Source organism: Mandrillus leucophaeus, unplaced genomic scaffold (assembly GCF_000951045.1).
Source record: "Mandrillus leucophaeus isolate KB7577 unplaced genomic scaffold, Mleu.le_1.0 Scaffold115, whole genome shotgun sequence".
NCBI classification, from domain to species: Eukaryota; Metazoa; Chordata; class Mammalia; order Primates; family Cercopithecidae; genus Mandrillus; species Mandrillus leucophaeus.
In genome coordinates this window covers 5,236,691-5,253,367 of record NW_012099765.1, presented here as the reverse complement: position 1 = coordinate 5,253,367, position 16,677 = coordinate 5,236,691, and the positions used below count along the sequence as shown (strand labels likewise).

At 44.5% G+C, this 16,677-nt stretch overlaps 1 protein-coding gene across 4 annotated transcripts in view; it reads right to left on the bottom strand.

The window, feature by feature from the left end:
* Window positions 1–16,677, bottom strand: part of TENM2 (teneurin transmembrane protein 2) — a 998,748-nt gene that overhangs the window by 107,979 nt on the left and 874,092 nt on the right. For all 4 annotated transcript variants that reach the window (XM_011997828.1, XM_011997839.1, XM_011997846.1 and 1 more), the window contains one exon: window positions 3,927–4,073. In XM_011997828.1, coding sequence (XP_011853218.1) covers window positions 3,927–4,073 — 147 coding nt within the window. The remainder of the gene's footprint in view (window positions 1–3,926; window positions 4,074–16,677) is intronic.

Sequence of the window (16,677 nt, the reverse complement as noted above, 5' to 3'; positions counted from 1 at the left end):
GGCTTAGGACAGTGGTTCTCAAGGAGGACCTGCATCAGCGTCCCCTGTGTCAGCACTGCGGGGATATTTACTAGAAATTCAAAGTCTTGCACCGCCCTCCCCAGACTTAGAGAATCAGGAGCTCTAGGGATAGGGCTTAGCACTCTGTGTTGAATCAAGGTGGTTTTGCCACATGCTGAAGGTTCAGAACTACTAGTGGCCATAAAGTATTAGGGCTTAATTCTCTCATAGAGGAACCTAGGTTGAAAAAAGACTGTTGAAGGTTTCAGATATCTCTATCTGTATTTGTATCTATATCCATCTCAGTTTAAAATAAAAAAATATATATCCCTTCAGATTTTTTTTTCGAGTGTTTCTAGATGGAAAAGTGATTTGCCTTTTCCAGTCCACTTTGGTAGATTGCTGTATTATTTTGCCCATTCACGAAATTTATAACAATGTGTTCATTGCAGCTGCTCCCCGGGTCTGCATTCATGTTCTGCCCGGGTGCCTCTAACCCATTGCCAGGTTTATAAACTCACGTAGCCCTTCCTGAAAACTCACAAAGCAGGACAGAGACTAGGGCAGAACTCCCACCCCCACCCCAACCAAACAAAAAGAGTGATATAATTAGTGTGCTGCAGGATTGAAACTGGAGTTGATGAGGAGCAACCTTAATATTTATCAATAAACAGCAAAGTGCTTAGCACACCTCCTAGGGAAGTCATTAACCATAAAAAGGATACTCTACACCAAGGAATCTCCTCCAAAAAAAGAACTCGGTTAATTGTGAATTGCTTACGCCAGGTGAGACAGAATTGGTGTCTACCCTTCTCACCTGACATAAGCAACTCTGAATTAACTGGGAGTTTCTTTTTATAAATACCACCAGCCTTCTTTTTTTTTTTTTTTCTTTGTGGTTAATTACTTCCTTGGGAGGTTTGCTTTAATAGTTCCCATAACAAGGCCATTATTGTCTTTAGCATAATCACTGCCTCATTTGCTTTTGTGCCCTGCCTTTAGACTGCTTTGTCTCTGCCAGTCAGGGGGGGATCCTGAATTGTGCCTGGTGGGCAACCCTTAGGACTGGGGACCCTGTGAGCCTCTTTTAGCCCCATCACTACAGGAATTTGGTTTTGGCCAGGTGGGAGCTGGGATCAGGGGTAGGGCTGGTGGGGAGGGAGGTGGGTAATGCAGGGTATGCTGGGGAGATGGTCCCCCAGACTTTCCCCTCTTCCCTCTGTGCAGCATTCCAGCCATTTGTTATGCTTTCAGCTGCTGACACCAGGAACAGGGAAGGGAGCCAGGAGAGCAGTTCCTTTCTGGAAGCAGAAGCTGATCTGTAAGCAACCGCTGTGCTCAGTGAAATCGCCAGGGAGGCAGAAGGAAAAACAGTGAATCTTACCAGCAAAAGTCGTGCGATTCTGACTTGGAAAAAAAATGCATTATGTAGTTATGCCTTAACTTGTTAAAAAATGAATTAAAGTGCTTTCTCTTTTGGCTCTGTTTCAGGAAAGAGAAAATGAATGAATGGGAGCTCTGTAAACCACATCAGGTCTGTAAACTGTTTTGATTGTGTATTCCTATCAGTGTGTGTACATCTGTTTATTTACAAATTACATACAGGCACAATGGCAATCATAAATTATGGAAACTGCAAAATATCCATTAAGAGGATGAGAACAAATAAAAATAGAGTATCTAATACTCTCATCCACCACCCTGATGGATTGCACCCTGCTCTGGACATCACTGAAAGGACCTGTTGGGACCAGGAAGGCAGTGATTGACTTTGGCTTGGTCATTCATATTCCTAGGTTTCAATGGCTGGTCCAAGGTGGCACTAAATACATTTTTGTTAAATCAAATGATTGGACTCATGGATCTTCTTACACTCTGAAACAACTTCTGCTCCTAGTGAATTCTGATCAGTTACTAATTTTGGTGGGGGTGGATAACACACCTGTACTAAAGTCTAGGGAACATTCCACAGTATTCTTAGGAGATCAGGTGGCCCACAGGCTAAGCCAACCTCATTTAGCCCCAGAAACTTAGCACTCCATCAGGAAGTAACATGGGGAAATTCAGCTCAGAGGTTTAGAACTGGGGACAGAAAACTATTCCTGTAAAGGGCCAGAGAGTAAATATTTTAGGCTTTGATGGCCAAGTGGTTTTTGTTGTGACTCCACTCTGAAATGGAGAGTGAAAGCAGCCCTAGACCAAACATAAACAAATGGGCATGGTTATATTCCAATAAATGGAGAGGTGTGGGTTAAGGGGTACAAAGTGTCACTGATGCAAGATAAAGACATTCTGGAGATCTACCACATAGCATAGTGTCTGTAGCCAACAAAGTAGTGTATACTCAAAATTTGCTAAGAGGGTAGATCTCACATTGAAATGTTCTTACCACAAAAACTTCTAAAACCAAAAAGTCACCCCACAACAATAATCACAACAATAATCACAAAGAGAGCAGTGTGGCAGGCTATGTCTCAGCAACAGCTGAACAGGCAGGCTTCCCTGACAAGTGTTTTGGCACTGAATGAACGATTAGGTTAAATATTATAGGCAGAAAGAGCCAGCGCCCTTACACAAAGGCTGGAATGTAACAAAAGCCCACCAAGAGTCTTGCCTAGGCCTTTCCTGGGCCTTGAACCTTCACGAGATAATGAAGGAATTCTTACATCCCTCGTACCAGGACCCGTTTAGGATTAAACAAGTTTTATTGGGAGTCTAAAGGAACTCCCCAGACCTCCACACCTTAGCTGGAGACAAGATAAGGGTTATCACCCCTGGCACCAGGACCCATCTAGATTAAGCAAATTTACTGAGGCTCTGGAAGAAGCTCTCCAGGACCCAAACCTTAGTTATAGATTAGATGGAATCAATCACTTGTGTCTTCAGATGAATGCACACTTACACATAGACACATAGCTTAGAAGGTATATATGCACTGGAAAACTTTGTAATTTTGTGTTGGCCTGTGAATGATCTCTGGCCTTCTCCCTGTACCTGGGAGAGTTTATTTCTGGTTACTTTCCCAGTTTGTCTGCATCTTGTTATTGGACCTTGAAAACAAGCAGCCCGACCCTTGGTTCAGTCAGTAGGAAGAAACTTTGGGAGGTGACGGACATGTTTATGGCCTTGATGGTGGTGATGGCCTCCCAAAGTGCTGGGATTACAGGCGTGCGCCACCATACCCGGCCATATACACAGCTTTTTATATGTTGATTATACCTCAATAAAGCTGTTTAAAAATTTATAAACATCAAAATTTGAATTCACATAATTTACACACCATCAAATATTGTTCTTTTTATGATTTTTTCCCCCCAGCCATTAAAAATGTTAAAACTATTTTTAGCCTACAGGCCAGGATTGGTCCATGGACCATAGTTTGCTGACAACTAGTTAGAACAGACACTTTGGAGCCTCAGTTGGGTTTGGGTCTCAATTTTACTAATGGTGGTTGGATTATCTCGAAAAAGTTGCTTAATCACTCTTCAGGCCTTGGTTTCCTCATCTGTAAAGTGACATCTCAAAGGGCTGTAAGGATGAAGGCAGCAGGCATTGCTTATGACAGCCTAGTGTGGTAGGCATAGATTGTCATCCTCATTGTCACCGACTGTTGTCCCCAGCCCTGAAAGGTCTGGCAGGACTGGTCACCCTGAAGGCAGTGCCAGGGTCCAGCCACCTTTATGTGGCAATGGACACTTGGGAATTCTGAGCCAGCATCAACCCCCAGTGCCTCCAGCCGGTGTCTCCCAGAGATCCCCCCTGGCATAAGGATACCTGTTCTCTCTGCTGCATTTGCTTCAAAGAAAATGTTACAACAACATTTGACAATAGTGCAGGGGAGGTCTTTCAGAAGAAAAATGACTCATGACAAAAGCATGGACAACGCTCTGATCTTAGGGGCTGGGAATGAGAAGACGCGTGCTCACCTCCCTCATTATCCTTGTTATCAGCACAGGAAGTTTCCATGGCAACGTTGCATCCGGGCCCTCTCCAGCCGGTCTGGCAGACACACTGCCAGCTGTTCTGACCCAGTGTGCATCTCCCGTTACCGTTGCACAAGTCAGGGCAGCCATCTGGTTGGAGAAATGGAGAGGATGAGAAGGAGGGACGTGAGGCTGCGCTGGGGAAGCAGGGGAGCCATGCAGAGGGGAGCAAGGCCGCAGGGCAGCCGCTGGGCCAGCCTCACAGTGGGGCCCGCGCCTGCCTTCCACAGAGTCAGGGGAGCAGGCAACGCATGCAGTAGCAAGACAGAGTGGGGTCGCAGATGCAGGGGATCCCCAGTGACAACTGACCTAGGTCAGAGGCAACCTTCCCAAAGCGGGGAGTTCAATGCACATCCCAGACAACTAAACCAGTGCTGAGCTGACAACCAGACTAGCTAGGCTGTGATTTCCAGCCAATAGCTCAGGATCGATGCTACTGAAAAGAAGCTTTTCTTTCTTTCTTTTTTTCTTTTTTTAAGAAGTGCTCTTCCGTAGAAGAGAAAAAATTCCCTATCAACCCAGGATGGAGGCAAAGTACCCGCCATCTTTCAGAGTTTTAAATACATATTTACATAGGATTATCATGAGCTTCTCATGACCGAAAACTGGATGGTTCTGCTGAGCTATTTTCATATGCTTGTACAGGTAATATTTAGTTTTAAGGGGCACTTAAAGATGTTGGCTGCTTATCACTCAACCTATTTATGGCACGATTTGAAAATACTGCAGGATTCGAAGGCTGTGGAGGGTATAGATGCTGGGTGCCATGAATCGGGGAAAGATAGAAGAAAAAAATATATGTGCTTGGGGGAAGGGTGGTGGGGTAGGAGTAGTTCTTATTTTGTGGATTTCTTTTCCTTTATTGGGGGGTGTGTGTGTGTGTGTGTGTGTGTGTGTGTGTGTGAGCATGCGCTCACATGCCTGTGCAGAATCAGCTGCCTGTGTAATTTTCTAATTACTCCAGGACCCAAAACAATTGCAGCCAGCACTCTCCTGATCTGAGTTTGGACAAAGGGAGTCTGGGGGAGGAAAGTGGAGAAAGGAGGTGCACTAAAGAGAGAGGGGAAAGGTCTCACTAGCAGAGCCTCCGTGACTCTTTATAACAGGTAGGAGAGAAGCAGAGAACTACTAGGATGTGGCCACACTCACAAAACCTTCATGCTGGCAAGAATTCCTAGACATCTTCTCATTTTTCTTTCTTTTCACAGCTTTATTGGGGCATAATTTATACACCATAAAATTCACCTGTTTTAAGTGTACAATGCAATGACTTCTAGTAAATTTGCAGAGTTGTGCACTGGGATATGTTTTCTTACTTAATTTAAATATACCCCAATGACCATTAATTTAATTTTCCCCAGAAAGTAATTTCCTCGAATATCTATCTCGAATCCTATCTCTACCTCTGCCACCATCTCTGTTTCCATCTTTTTCTACGCCTATTTTTAAACTACATAAAGTGCAGGCTGGATTGGGCCATGGCGGAGGATAAAAAGCTTTGTAATGATGGAAGTAATTGATTTGAAACCTTCCTGGCCCAAATCTTGTGAATCAAAAGCATGCATCTCCCCTATTCCTCTCTCCAGTGTTCCAGAGGCCTTCACCTAGCATATTCCTTCTTTTCTCTTGAGTACCCCTTATGAGAATGCTGATAAACCTAGTATGTGCATATGGCACTGGTGGGAATTTGAGATAGGGTCTCACTCTATCACTCAGGCTGGAGTGCAGTGGCATGATCATAGCTCACCGCCACTTTGAACTCCTGGGCTTGAGTGATCCTCCTGCCTCAGCCTCCTGAGTAGGTAGGACTGCAAGTGTGTGCCACCAAGCCCAGCAATTTTTTTCTTTTTAATTTTTAGTAGAGATGGGATCTTGCTATGTTGCCCAGGTTAGTCTTGAACTCCTGGCCTCAAATGATCCTGCAGCCTCGGCCTCCCAAAGTGCTAGGATTACAGGCATGAGGCATTGTGTCTGGCCGGTGGTGGGAATTTAAAGGCGTCTTCCTAAGAAGTAAGGTCTCAAGGGTATGCAATTAAGTTTTACTTCTTTAAGAAGAGGAGTTTCACTCTTCAGTGTTTGCTGCCTCTCATCCTTTCCAGAAGGTGGTATTGGATTGGGATCTGGGTGAGGAGTGCATGCAACAGAGGAGACCTATGTGGGGCACTCCCTAGGGAAGCTGAGCTGTCTTGAGAGGGCAAACAAGGAGACTCTTACCAGGGAAACCGTTTTCTTTTGTTGCACAGCCTGGCGCTAAGTCCAGCAGGCAAGTAAATCACCAGTGTGTGCACACCTGGAGAAAGGCTTGTTTGGTCTACACACCTCTCCTCACAAAGCCCAGATTCACATTTCCATGCTTTTCCTGACTGTGGCCCTGCCTGGAAAACCCCTGTTCACTTCCTACCGTGAGAGGGTATGTGGAGGGAAAGCCATCCCCAGTTGCAGGGAAATGCCACAAACATTTCTGCAGGAACAAAATGAGCTCAGTAGGAAAAGCCCAAGGGACATTTCACAGATTCTCAAGGAAAAGAGAATTTCTTCAACCTCCAGCTACCTTCAGCTTTAACAATTTCTACTGGTAGAGTTTTGGGGAACGGATCACAGAAAATACAGTAAATGACAGACCTATCAACATTTGCTCAGCATGGTATCTATTTGGCGGAGCTTTGTTATTTAGCTACTTTGAGGTCTCATGTCTGACTAAATTCATGTCTAATGTGTCAACAGAAGCCTCATTGTATAGGAAACCCACGTCCGCTACATCAGATTTAAATCTGCAAAAAACACTAGCGTGTCAGTCAGAGATACGCACCCAAAATACATATATTTCTAGATTGAATGAGGCTTTTTTTTTTTTAACCCCTTCTCTTTCTCTCTTGCTTCCTCCCCACCCTTCCCCTGCCGACCAACTGAAGTGAAATAAACAGACCACAGTAGCAGGTTTTCTCCACATCACATGAGGAAGATGAAAACATGAGCAGTAGGAAGCTGGCAAATCTCTGAGAAGTTTCAGGGTAGCTGGGAATTAATGGACGGGACTTAGCTTTTAGCTTGAAGAGGAAGAAAACAGCCCTGGTAGGTGCAGGGCGTTGCTAGGCAACCCCAAGCTAACCCCAGCACAAGTTCATTCTACCGGTGGCCTTCTGAGGAGGTGATCCTTTGTGTTTGTAAAGTGCAAAGCCAGCTTCTGCTTAAGGAAAAACAAAACCTAGGAAGTAATTAGTCTGGAGGGCAAAACAGGTATGAGGTAGAGGCGTTTCTCTGGAGAGGATGCTATAACTGAAGTTGGATTGCACTTATACTGGGGCATCCAGGAAGTCTCCTATAGGAAGTCTTCTGGATTTCAGGCTGGTACTGCCTGTCTCCAAGACCACTAATATAAAGCCCCTTAAAGCATACCTGTTTGGTTCCTCTTTTATGGAGCTAGAGAGAGCTGGCTGCCTGGAGACTGCAGGTTCTATCATGACCCTATACCAGTGGTTCTCAACAAAGGCAATTCTGTACCCCTATTTCTCTCCAGAAAACATTTGGCGTTGTCTGGACACTTTTTATTTTTTATTTTTATTTTTTGAGATGGAGTCTCACTCTTTTGCCCAGGCTGGAGTGCAGTGGTGCAGTCTTGTCTCATTGCAGCCTCCGCCTCTCAGGTTCAAATGATTCTCCTGCCTCAGCCTCCTCAGTAGCTGGGACTACAGGTGCATGCCACCGCATCCAACTGATTTTTTTTTCTGCATATGTACATATATATACACACACACACAAACAACGACTATATATATGTGTGCATATATATATATATATATTTATATATATATATATTTTTTTTTAGTAGGGATGGGGTTTCACCATGTTGGCCAGGCTGGTCTTGAACTCCTGACCTCAAGTGATCTGCCTGCCTTGGCCTCCCAAAGTGTTGGGATTACAGCACTCCAGTCATGAGCCACTGTGCCCAGTCTGGAGACATCTTTTGATTGCCACAATTTGAGGAGGGTGCTACTGGCATCTCGTGGGTAGAGGCCAGTGATGCTGCTAAACCTCTTACAATGCACAGGACAGGTCCCACAGTGAAGAATGATACAGCCCCAAATGTTAACTGTGCTAAGGTTGAGAAACCTAGCCCTAGACATAAACCCCCATGAGATCCAAGATTTGGTTGTTTGCTGTTGAATCCCAGAGCTTGGCCTGGTTTTAGGCACGTAGAAGGTGCTTGAATGGATAAAAACAATCAGTGCGTGCTATATCTTTTCTGTCTGCCTGCCTTGTATCTATAAACTCTTCTGAGGGTCATGAGAAGATAATAGAAACTTCCTCTCTAAGATCAAAAGTCCTCTTCCCACAGAGAATTTTCAAGGACACCAGTGATATGAATGGACTAGTTCTGTCATATTCCAACCTATATAGAGAGAGGTGATGTGGAAATTTGGGATTTAAAAAAACCTACTTTGGGAGGCCGAGGTGGGTGGATCACCTGAGGTCCGGAGTTCGAGACCAGCCTGGCCAAAATGGTGAAACCCCATCTCTACTAAAAATACAAAAATTAGCTGGGTGTGGTGGCAGGTGCCTGTAATCCCAGCAACACAGGAGGCTGAGGCTGGGGAATCACTTGAACTCAGAAGGCAGAGGCTGCAATGAGTCAAAATTGTGCTATTGCACTCTAGTCTGGGCGACAGAGTGAGACTCGGTCTCAAAAAAAGGAAACAACAACAACAACAAAAACAACCCACACCCTTATATTCTGATGGCCCCTAAATCTTCAATTCCAGTCTTCTGACCTCTAGACCTGAACTCCAACTTGCATCTCAACATAGCCATCTGTTCCCCACCTGTACACTCATAAGCATCTCAAACTCAAAGGAATTCTGACTTTTTACCTTTCCTCCCCACAAACTCTGACCCCTTGAGCAGTGCATGGCACATCCAGGTATCTACCCCATTGCCCACCACTGAAACGCTGGAGGCATTCTTAATTATTCCCCTCCTCTCCTACATTCTTTTGTCTCTTCTATCTAATTCCAACCAAGTTCTGCCTAATTTTCCTATAAACTGCAAGAACTCCTATCTGTCCTTCTTCCTAAACATCTTGGAATCTGTGCTCTACTTCCACCCCTACTGCTACCACGTTAACCCCAGCCACCCTCATCTTTGGTGCAGATGCTTGTCAAAACCTCCTAACTGGTCTCCCTGCCTCCACCTCTCACATTCTGGACACTGCTGGAAACACTTCAGTAGCTTTCCATTGACCCATGGGTAAAGTCTGAAGTCCTTAACTGGGCTTGCTGACTTCATATGAACTGGCTCTTACCACATCAGCCTATCTCAATATCCCTTTAGCCTTTGGTTAGACTTAAGCCACTTGGCCTTTCCTTTTCACTTTTCTCACCTCCCTAACTTCAATACATCCTTCAAATCCCCACTCAGAAGTCATCTCCTCCTGGAAGCTTTTCCAAAGCTCCCAAGCTCATGCCAGCAGCACTGGTCATGGCATCTTTATCCTTTCCTTTATGTGGTACTATCCGCCCCACTGTATCACAATTGGCTGGTACCTCCTTGATGCTTGCTCGGCCATGTAGCAGCCCTCCCTTAAGACATTTTACTGTCACCTGCTGGAAAAGTGCCATAATAAATGTACTCATTGTCATTACCTACATTTTGAATGGTGCCCCTCTTGTGAACTGAACAGCTGCCCCAGGCGCTCCTGCTATGGTGTAAAACTGTCAGGGAGGGACCATGTCTAGATTGTTTGCTCTTGGAGTGCCACTACTTAATAAGTACTTGGGGGAAATGATGAACGAGTAACTCTGGCTGAATCCAATGGCTTTGGCAGAGTGGAAACGAAAGAGTTTCCAAGACTCTACACATAAAATTCCAACCACTAGAAAAAAAAAGTCTGTCCACACAGTTACCAGGTAGGCAGGCTTTTTGCCTTAACAAAAATTAGGCATGAACAAAATAATGTCTACAGCACGGTAAAAAGGGAAGCATAAATGCACTTGAAGAAAGCTATAATTACCATAAAAGGCTTTTCTAAAAAAGCATCAAGAAATGTTCTGCCATGTGCAGCAATTTAAAGGTAGAAATAAGTGGCTAATACTGCATGAGGGGTACGAAGAGAGAAACAGGATTTTAATATTCAACATCAAGCATGCCTAAGAAAAGCATAAAGGGCAATACCCTATCCAGATGGAAATGCAAGTAAAAGCATAAAACAGGCTGCATGGAAATGCAGACAGATGACAGGGAAAGCCAGAGAAGTGAGATGTCCCTGCTTGCTTCAAGAGACCATCAGGAAAGCACCTACACCCTAGGTTAAACTGAGGTGAAAAAAAAGAGTGTTTTTTTTGTTGTTGTTGTTTTGTTTTGTTTTTTTAATTTCAACTATGGGGAAAACCTTTTTTTTTTTTTTTAAATTTCAACGATGGGGAAAACCTTAGCCTGGTTTGGAGTCAGAGTTCTGGGACTGGAATCTGCATGTCTCTCTTGCTGTCTGTGTGAGCTTGGATTGGTAGATCCACCTCTCTGAGCCTCAGCCTATTTGTAAAACTGTGTATTTTACTAGTTAATCTTATTTATTTTCTCTTCCAATAGAATACAGCTTCCAGAAAGGTGGAAAGTTTTGCCTCTTTTGTTCACTGAGATATTCTCAGGGTCTAGAAGAATGGTGGGCACACAACAGACATTCAAGAAATATGTGCTGATCGAATAATTTAGGGATGGTCACAAGACTGTACTTGCTATTTTTTTTTTTAAACAGATGCCAGAGGTATTAAATGGAATGATAAAGCTAAAGATTTCAACCAAGTTTGGCGCATTCTAAGTGCTCAGTAGAGAGTGGCACTCATTGTCAGTGTCTACATAGTTGTTATGACAGATAATGTAATTAGTGGTAAGCTTTCCCTTTAGGGCATAGCCTGAAGTGGAGGTCATTTCTCTTTGCCTCACTCTGAGATCAGGGAAAAAAACAAGAATCTATCCTTTTTCAAGTTAAAAAATGGTTCATCAAGTGTCCTCCATGTGTGATTGTGTCACAGCCTAAGAAATCCTCAGTCGCCCAATGACCACCAGCCAAAACTCCAGCAATACCACATCGGACTGGCTGAGTGAGAAGAAAATCCACTGAAGCTAAGGGCAATTATGAGGTGTGGAGGACACGAAGGTAGACTACATGGGGGCCCTTTCTCTTGGGAAGAATTGTGCTTTTGAATATTAACTTAATTAGGGACCCCCCTCCACCAACTGTTTTAAATATCGCCATTTTTTTTTTTTCTCCTGGAGCTGTGCGTTGTTGGAATTAAAGAGCACACACATACTGGAAATTATTTAATAATAGAGTCTGCCATTACATTCCAGAGTTCTTTGTAGTTGAAAATAGCTGAGGTGTCGGAGATCGGGGATCACCAGGGATTCAGGTAGCCATTTATACTGAACAGCAGTGGCAAATGCTCAGACAATTAATCTGATGCTTCAAGGCGCTCTGGGGGAAAATGTCCAACTAATTTTGGAAGACTGGCTGCCAAAGAATCACCCTGGTCTCTGGTCTCTGGAAAACGGCAGGGCTTGTCCCTCTTGCTCACCCATATGTGCGGGAGGGAGCTGTGCGGAGGCTCTGTTTCTAGGCACAAATTGGCGTGAACACGCAGCTGTGAACCTGCATGTCCACAGCTGACGCTGCTTTGTTAGAAAAGATGTGGCCAATTGAGAGAGACAAATGTTCCTGTTTGTTTCAACGGTGTCTGTATGTCTTTAAGGGTTTGTGTAGATGCAAGTATGGGGGACACTGGGCTGGGCTGGGGTGTTGGGAGGCCAGTGATCCTTTCCATGGTCTATTGCCTGGGTTTTGCTCCTAAGGCAGAAATCCCTCCTCACAACCCCAACAGCAGCAGAAACAGCAGAGCTTCCATGAGGTGATATAAATTTGCCTCTAGCTGTCTAGGCTGCACGTTTTCTGGATGCACCTGGATTCTCACTGATCAGCATCATTTCTGTCTGCATAGGACAAGGAAGGCCGTAGGCTCAGCCTTGGCTGCAGAAAAATGATGAACTTGTGAAAACAGTAAAAACAATCCTTTGACATTTGAATAAAGAGGAGAAAGGGGCCAGGCGCGGTAGCTCATGCCTGTAATCCTAGCACTTTGGGAGGCTGAGGCGGGTGGATCACCTGGGGTCAGGAGTTTGAGACCAGCATGGCCAACGTGGTGAAACCCCATCTCTACTAAAAATATAAAAATTAGCTGAGTGTGGTGGCAGGCACCTATAATCCCAGCTACTCAGGAGGCTGAGGCAGGAGAATTGCTTGAACTTGGGGAGTGGAGGTTGCAGCAGTGAGTTGAGATCCAGCCACTGCACTCCAGCCTGGGTGACAGAGTGAGACTCCGTCTCAAAAAAAAAAAAAAAAAAAAAAAAGGAGAAAGGAAGATGTATCTTACTTTTTTGGTGTTCTGATGTTTCAAGCTCTTATCAATACTTTTTTTTTAAAGTAGGTGATCATGTGAGGAAATGAGGAAATGGAGAATTTAGGGAAGAGTAACTAAAACAGCTCTTCTTGGGAGGGAAACCCCATGTCAGTTACTCAGTGAATTCAAACTGAATTGTTATCACCCAGTTGCACTGGAGTCCAGCCCGGCCTGTGCTTTCCTTTATCTCCCTGGAACATTACCTTTGCGAGTTATGGAGGTGAATAACACCGTGTTGCGAAAACGCATCCTAACTCTTGCCATGGCCCTGCTGAACATCCTCCGGGAGTTTCTCCCATTGCTTTGGATTGGAGCAGTGCTTCTCAAAGTGTGGTCCTGGGACCAGCAGCAGCATCTCCTGGGAACTTGTTAGACATACACATTCTTGAGCTCCACCCTGGACCTACTGAATCAGAACTTCTGGGGATGGGGCCCAGCTGTCTGCATTTATGACAAGCCCTCGGGATCCAGATGCCTGCTCAGTGTGAAAGCCTCTGCTTTAGGATTAAGTCCCAAACCCCTAAAAGTGCCTCAAAGGCCCTGCATTATCTGACCCTGCCCATTTCTCTCTTCTCATGTCACATCTGTCTCTGCTCTCTGTAGCCTGGATTCTTCTGGTGGACTTTTCCAGATGTGTCTCTCTGAACTACGCTCCCTGCACCCACTTTGGCTAAAGCCATTCACCTTGTGCTCAGCTGGCCTTTGTTTAAGAATGGCTTTCGTGGCTTCCAGCTCAGGGTTCCTGCTCCACTGCATGCTTGTGCTTTTAGAGCACCACCCTCCCCTTCTCTGTAGCGCTCATCGTAATTCTAATGAACCCTTTGTTTAAAGCAATGGGTCTTAACTGGGCCGCACTTTCACATCACCTGGGAGCCTTGAAAAACTCCCCTGTTAAACTGCATCCCAATTAAATCACAGTCTCTGAGGATGCGACCCAGACATCAGTTTCTTTCGTTTTTTTAAAGCTACCTAGGTGATTCCTATGTGCAATGGATGATGAGAGCAAGTGGTTCAATGTCCACCTTCCTGGAGGCCTCCAAACCCCTCAAGTGTGAAGGCTTTGGCTCAGTTGTTCATGGCTGTTTTTCTAATTCTCACCTTACAGCATTAAATATATCTGTTGAATGAATACATAAAACAAACAAACAAACAAACAAAAAAACCAAAAAAAACCCCAAACCGTGCTTTGTTTCATTGCTGCTTCACTGTGTTCTGGATTCAGCAGCCAGGTAAAAGGAAAAGCTTCCCACAGGCCACACCCCAAGCCTCTGGAAGGATGACACTTCTCTGAGCAAAAGAAGCAGCTGGTTGCAGCCCAGGGTTCAAAGCCAAGCTGATGACAGGGGTTGTTTATGAATGTGGATATGGGTCTGTGCCTTTCAACTTGTAAGAAGCAGATACCTCTGGACTGAAAGAGGCGGACTAGGGCACCCAGTGAGTAGAAGAGAAGGCATGTTGGTAGCTTAGGTGGGTGACAAGCATTACACAAAGGCAGGGATAACAATAATCAGAGAGTCCAGTGGTTTAATTTGGTTTTTGGAGGAGAATCAAGTTGTTGTACCTTGTGCAGCTTATTCCCACAGCTGTCCAGCAAATAATGAATGTGGTACCTACCAGTATGGAAATAGGGACAAAGCGCGACTTTGATTTCTTATTTGTTATTTTTAACCATCCAATTTCTACACCCACTGAGCATCCTTATAGCCACAGGAGGGTCATAAAAATACAAATAACACCAAGGAGGCCTGTGGGCACGGACTTGTTACTTCTGCAGGGTTGACAACTCTCTTTTAACTAGTGTAAAATCAGGCCAACCATAAATTGCCATTTTGTTGTTGTTGTTGTTGCTCTTAGTGTAACTTCAGGAAATGTAAGGAAATCACTAAATGTTTCTAATAGATCTTAAGAGAGCTAGGCAAAGAATCTGCCCCAGGATGAAATTCTGGATTTTAGAAAGCTCTTTATATAATAGCCACAAAAATAGCAAACCCTCACGGGGACATTTCTCTATGCGGCACTTTTAGATCCCCTTCATGCATTAGTTCATTTAATCATCACAACCACCCTATGGTGTAGGTACTACTATTATTCCTGCTTTATAGGTGAGGAAATGGAGGCAGGGAGAAGTTAGGTAATTTGGCCAAAGTAGCAGGGTGGGTTCGTGGTGGAGCCAGGATTTGACACCAGCCAATGGCTCTACAGTTCCTGTTCTCAACTAGGGTGACCAACCATCCAATTTGTCCTGGATGGTCCAAATTTTTGCACTGAAAATCTTGTGTCCCAGGAGGCAGCCTGGGAGCACTGGTCATCATTGAAAACAGGGAGTGAGGACTGGGCTCTTTTCATTGGCTGTCCTGGAGGCAGAGGTGGGGACAGAGATGAAACCCCCAAGGGCAAGAAAGAGGGTGCAGACTTTTATACCAAGTCACTTGTTTTGGTATGTTAGGGCTTCCAACAGATTCTGCTGTCTCCCGGGACCACTGCGTCAGGTCACCTCAGTCACCATGTGGCAGTACTTGGAATAGTGAAGGCAGTGGCTCTGAATCTGGGCAGCCCGGGTTCAAACCTTGGCTTCACCCTTTGGCTGCAAAAATCATAAACTTTTCAATTCCTTAGTTTCTCCATTTGCAAAACCAGAGCAATAGAAGTACCTACCTCAGAGGGTTGGTGAAGTTTAAATGAAAGAATCCATGATGCATGGCACATAATAAATATTCTACAACAGATACCTATTATTATTATTGTTGTTGTTGTTTATTAAAAGTGTCCTCCAATGGTGGCAGAAAGGTCTGTGCATGGTTTAGGAAAGCCTTTGATTTGCACTTGAATTGGTTATGAGGAGAGACTGAATGCTAGTATTTAAAATAGGATCAGTGTAGTCAGTACAGCAAAGCCCCAGAAAGGTGCCCTCCAAAGACTTAAATGAAAATGAGAAACATGAGGTAATTTCCTGAGAGTTACATGAGTAAGATCTGTACATAATGCATGTGACAGGTTATCAATAGAATTCCCCTTAAAACGCAAGAGGTGTGTGAGGTGACACTATTGAGGATTGCAGAGTTTAGAAATCTCAACCAGGCTCAAAAAAACATGCCCACAGAAAGGGGTGGTCTGCCTGGGGTGTGGAGAGGGAGCTGGTGGAGCAAGAGAGAGCCAGGGTCAGTTCAGGGATGAGGGTGTCCATCTCGACAGAGGGGAGGGAAGCAACAGCACCTGCCATTTGTCCATGTTCAGCAATTCATATCCTTGTTATTTCACTGAGCCATTTCAAGGATGGTATGAAGTACATATTATTATCATCATTTGTGGCTGAAAAAGCTGAAGCTCAGAGAAGTTAATTAACTTTCCCAGGGTCATAATCACTGCAAGTGGTAAAGGGAGGGTGTGAATCCTGGCCTGTCCAACTCTCAGCCCATGCAGTTTGCGCCCCCCTAGCCATGTAGGACTGTACAGGGAGGAGGCAGTCTCAGAATATCATATTACTTGCTTTGATTTCTTGTTCCCCAAGCAATCTTCTGCTTTTAACTTCATTTCCCATATAGATTTCCCTTTAGGGAGAGAATATACTGAGCAGGAGATGTGGAGTTTCCTCACTGTGAATTATTGAATGGCCATTTCAGGTTTAGATGGAATTTGGGTAGTGTGAGGGAGTTAGTCTAGAGCCTGATCCACTCTGTTAACAGAAACAAAATGGGATTTCTAAAGCTGAGAATAGGATCCACGAGCATCCTGCTTGGGGAAGCCCCTGCATGGCGTCCTGCCTGAGTGGTGGGGTGGTCTCCCTGTCAAGAGTGTTGGCTTCTGTCTCCTGCCCTGTCCCTAATCCTTGATGAGTTCGGTGTGTGTAAATCAGGGGACAAATGGACCTCCAAGGGAGAAATACCAATCCCACATCAAACATTTACTGAGTGATTAGAATATGCTGATTTCTGCCATATACCCATGAGTTTATTCTTTTATTCATTCACTAATTATTTATCGAGCATCTATTATGCACCAGGTAGTTTCTAGACATTGAATGGTGGTCAATGAGAGAGACAAGTTTTGTTCTTAAAGATCTTACATTCTACAGGGAGGAGGCCCACAATAAACAATAAAAATTACTATGGTATGTCAGATGGTAATAATTGCTATAGGGAAATGTAGGGGGAGGGGACCACAAGGGGGTTGTGTGTGATGGAGGTCACTGTCTTATACAGGGTGGTCAGAGAAGCCCTTGATGATAAGTTGTTTGAGCAAAAAACCTA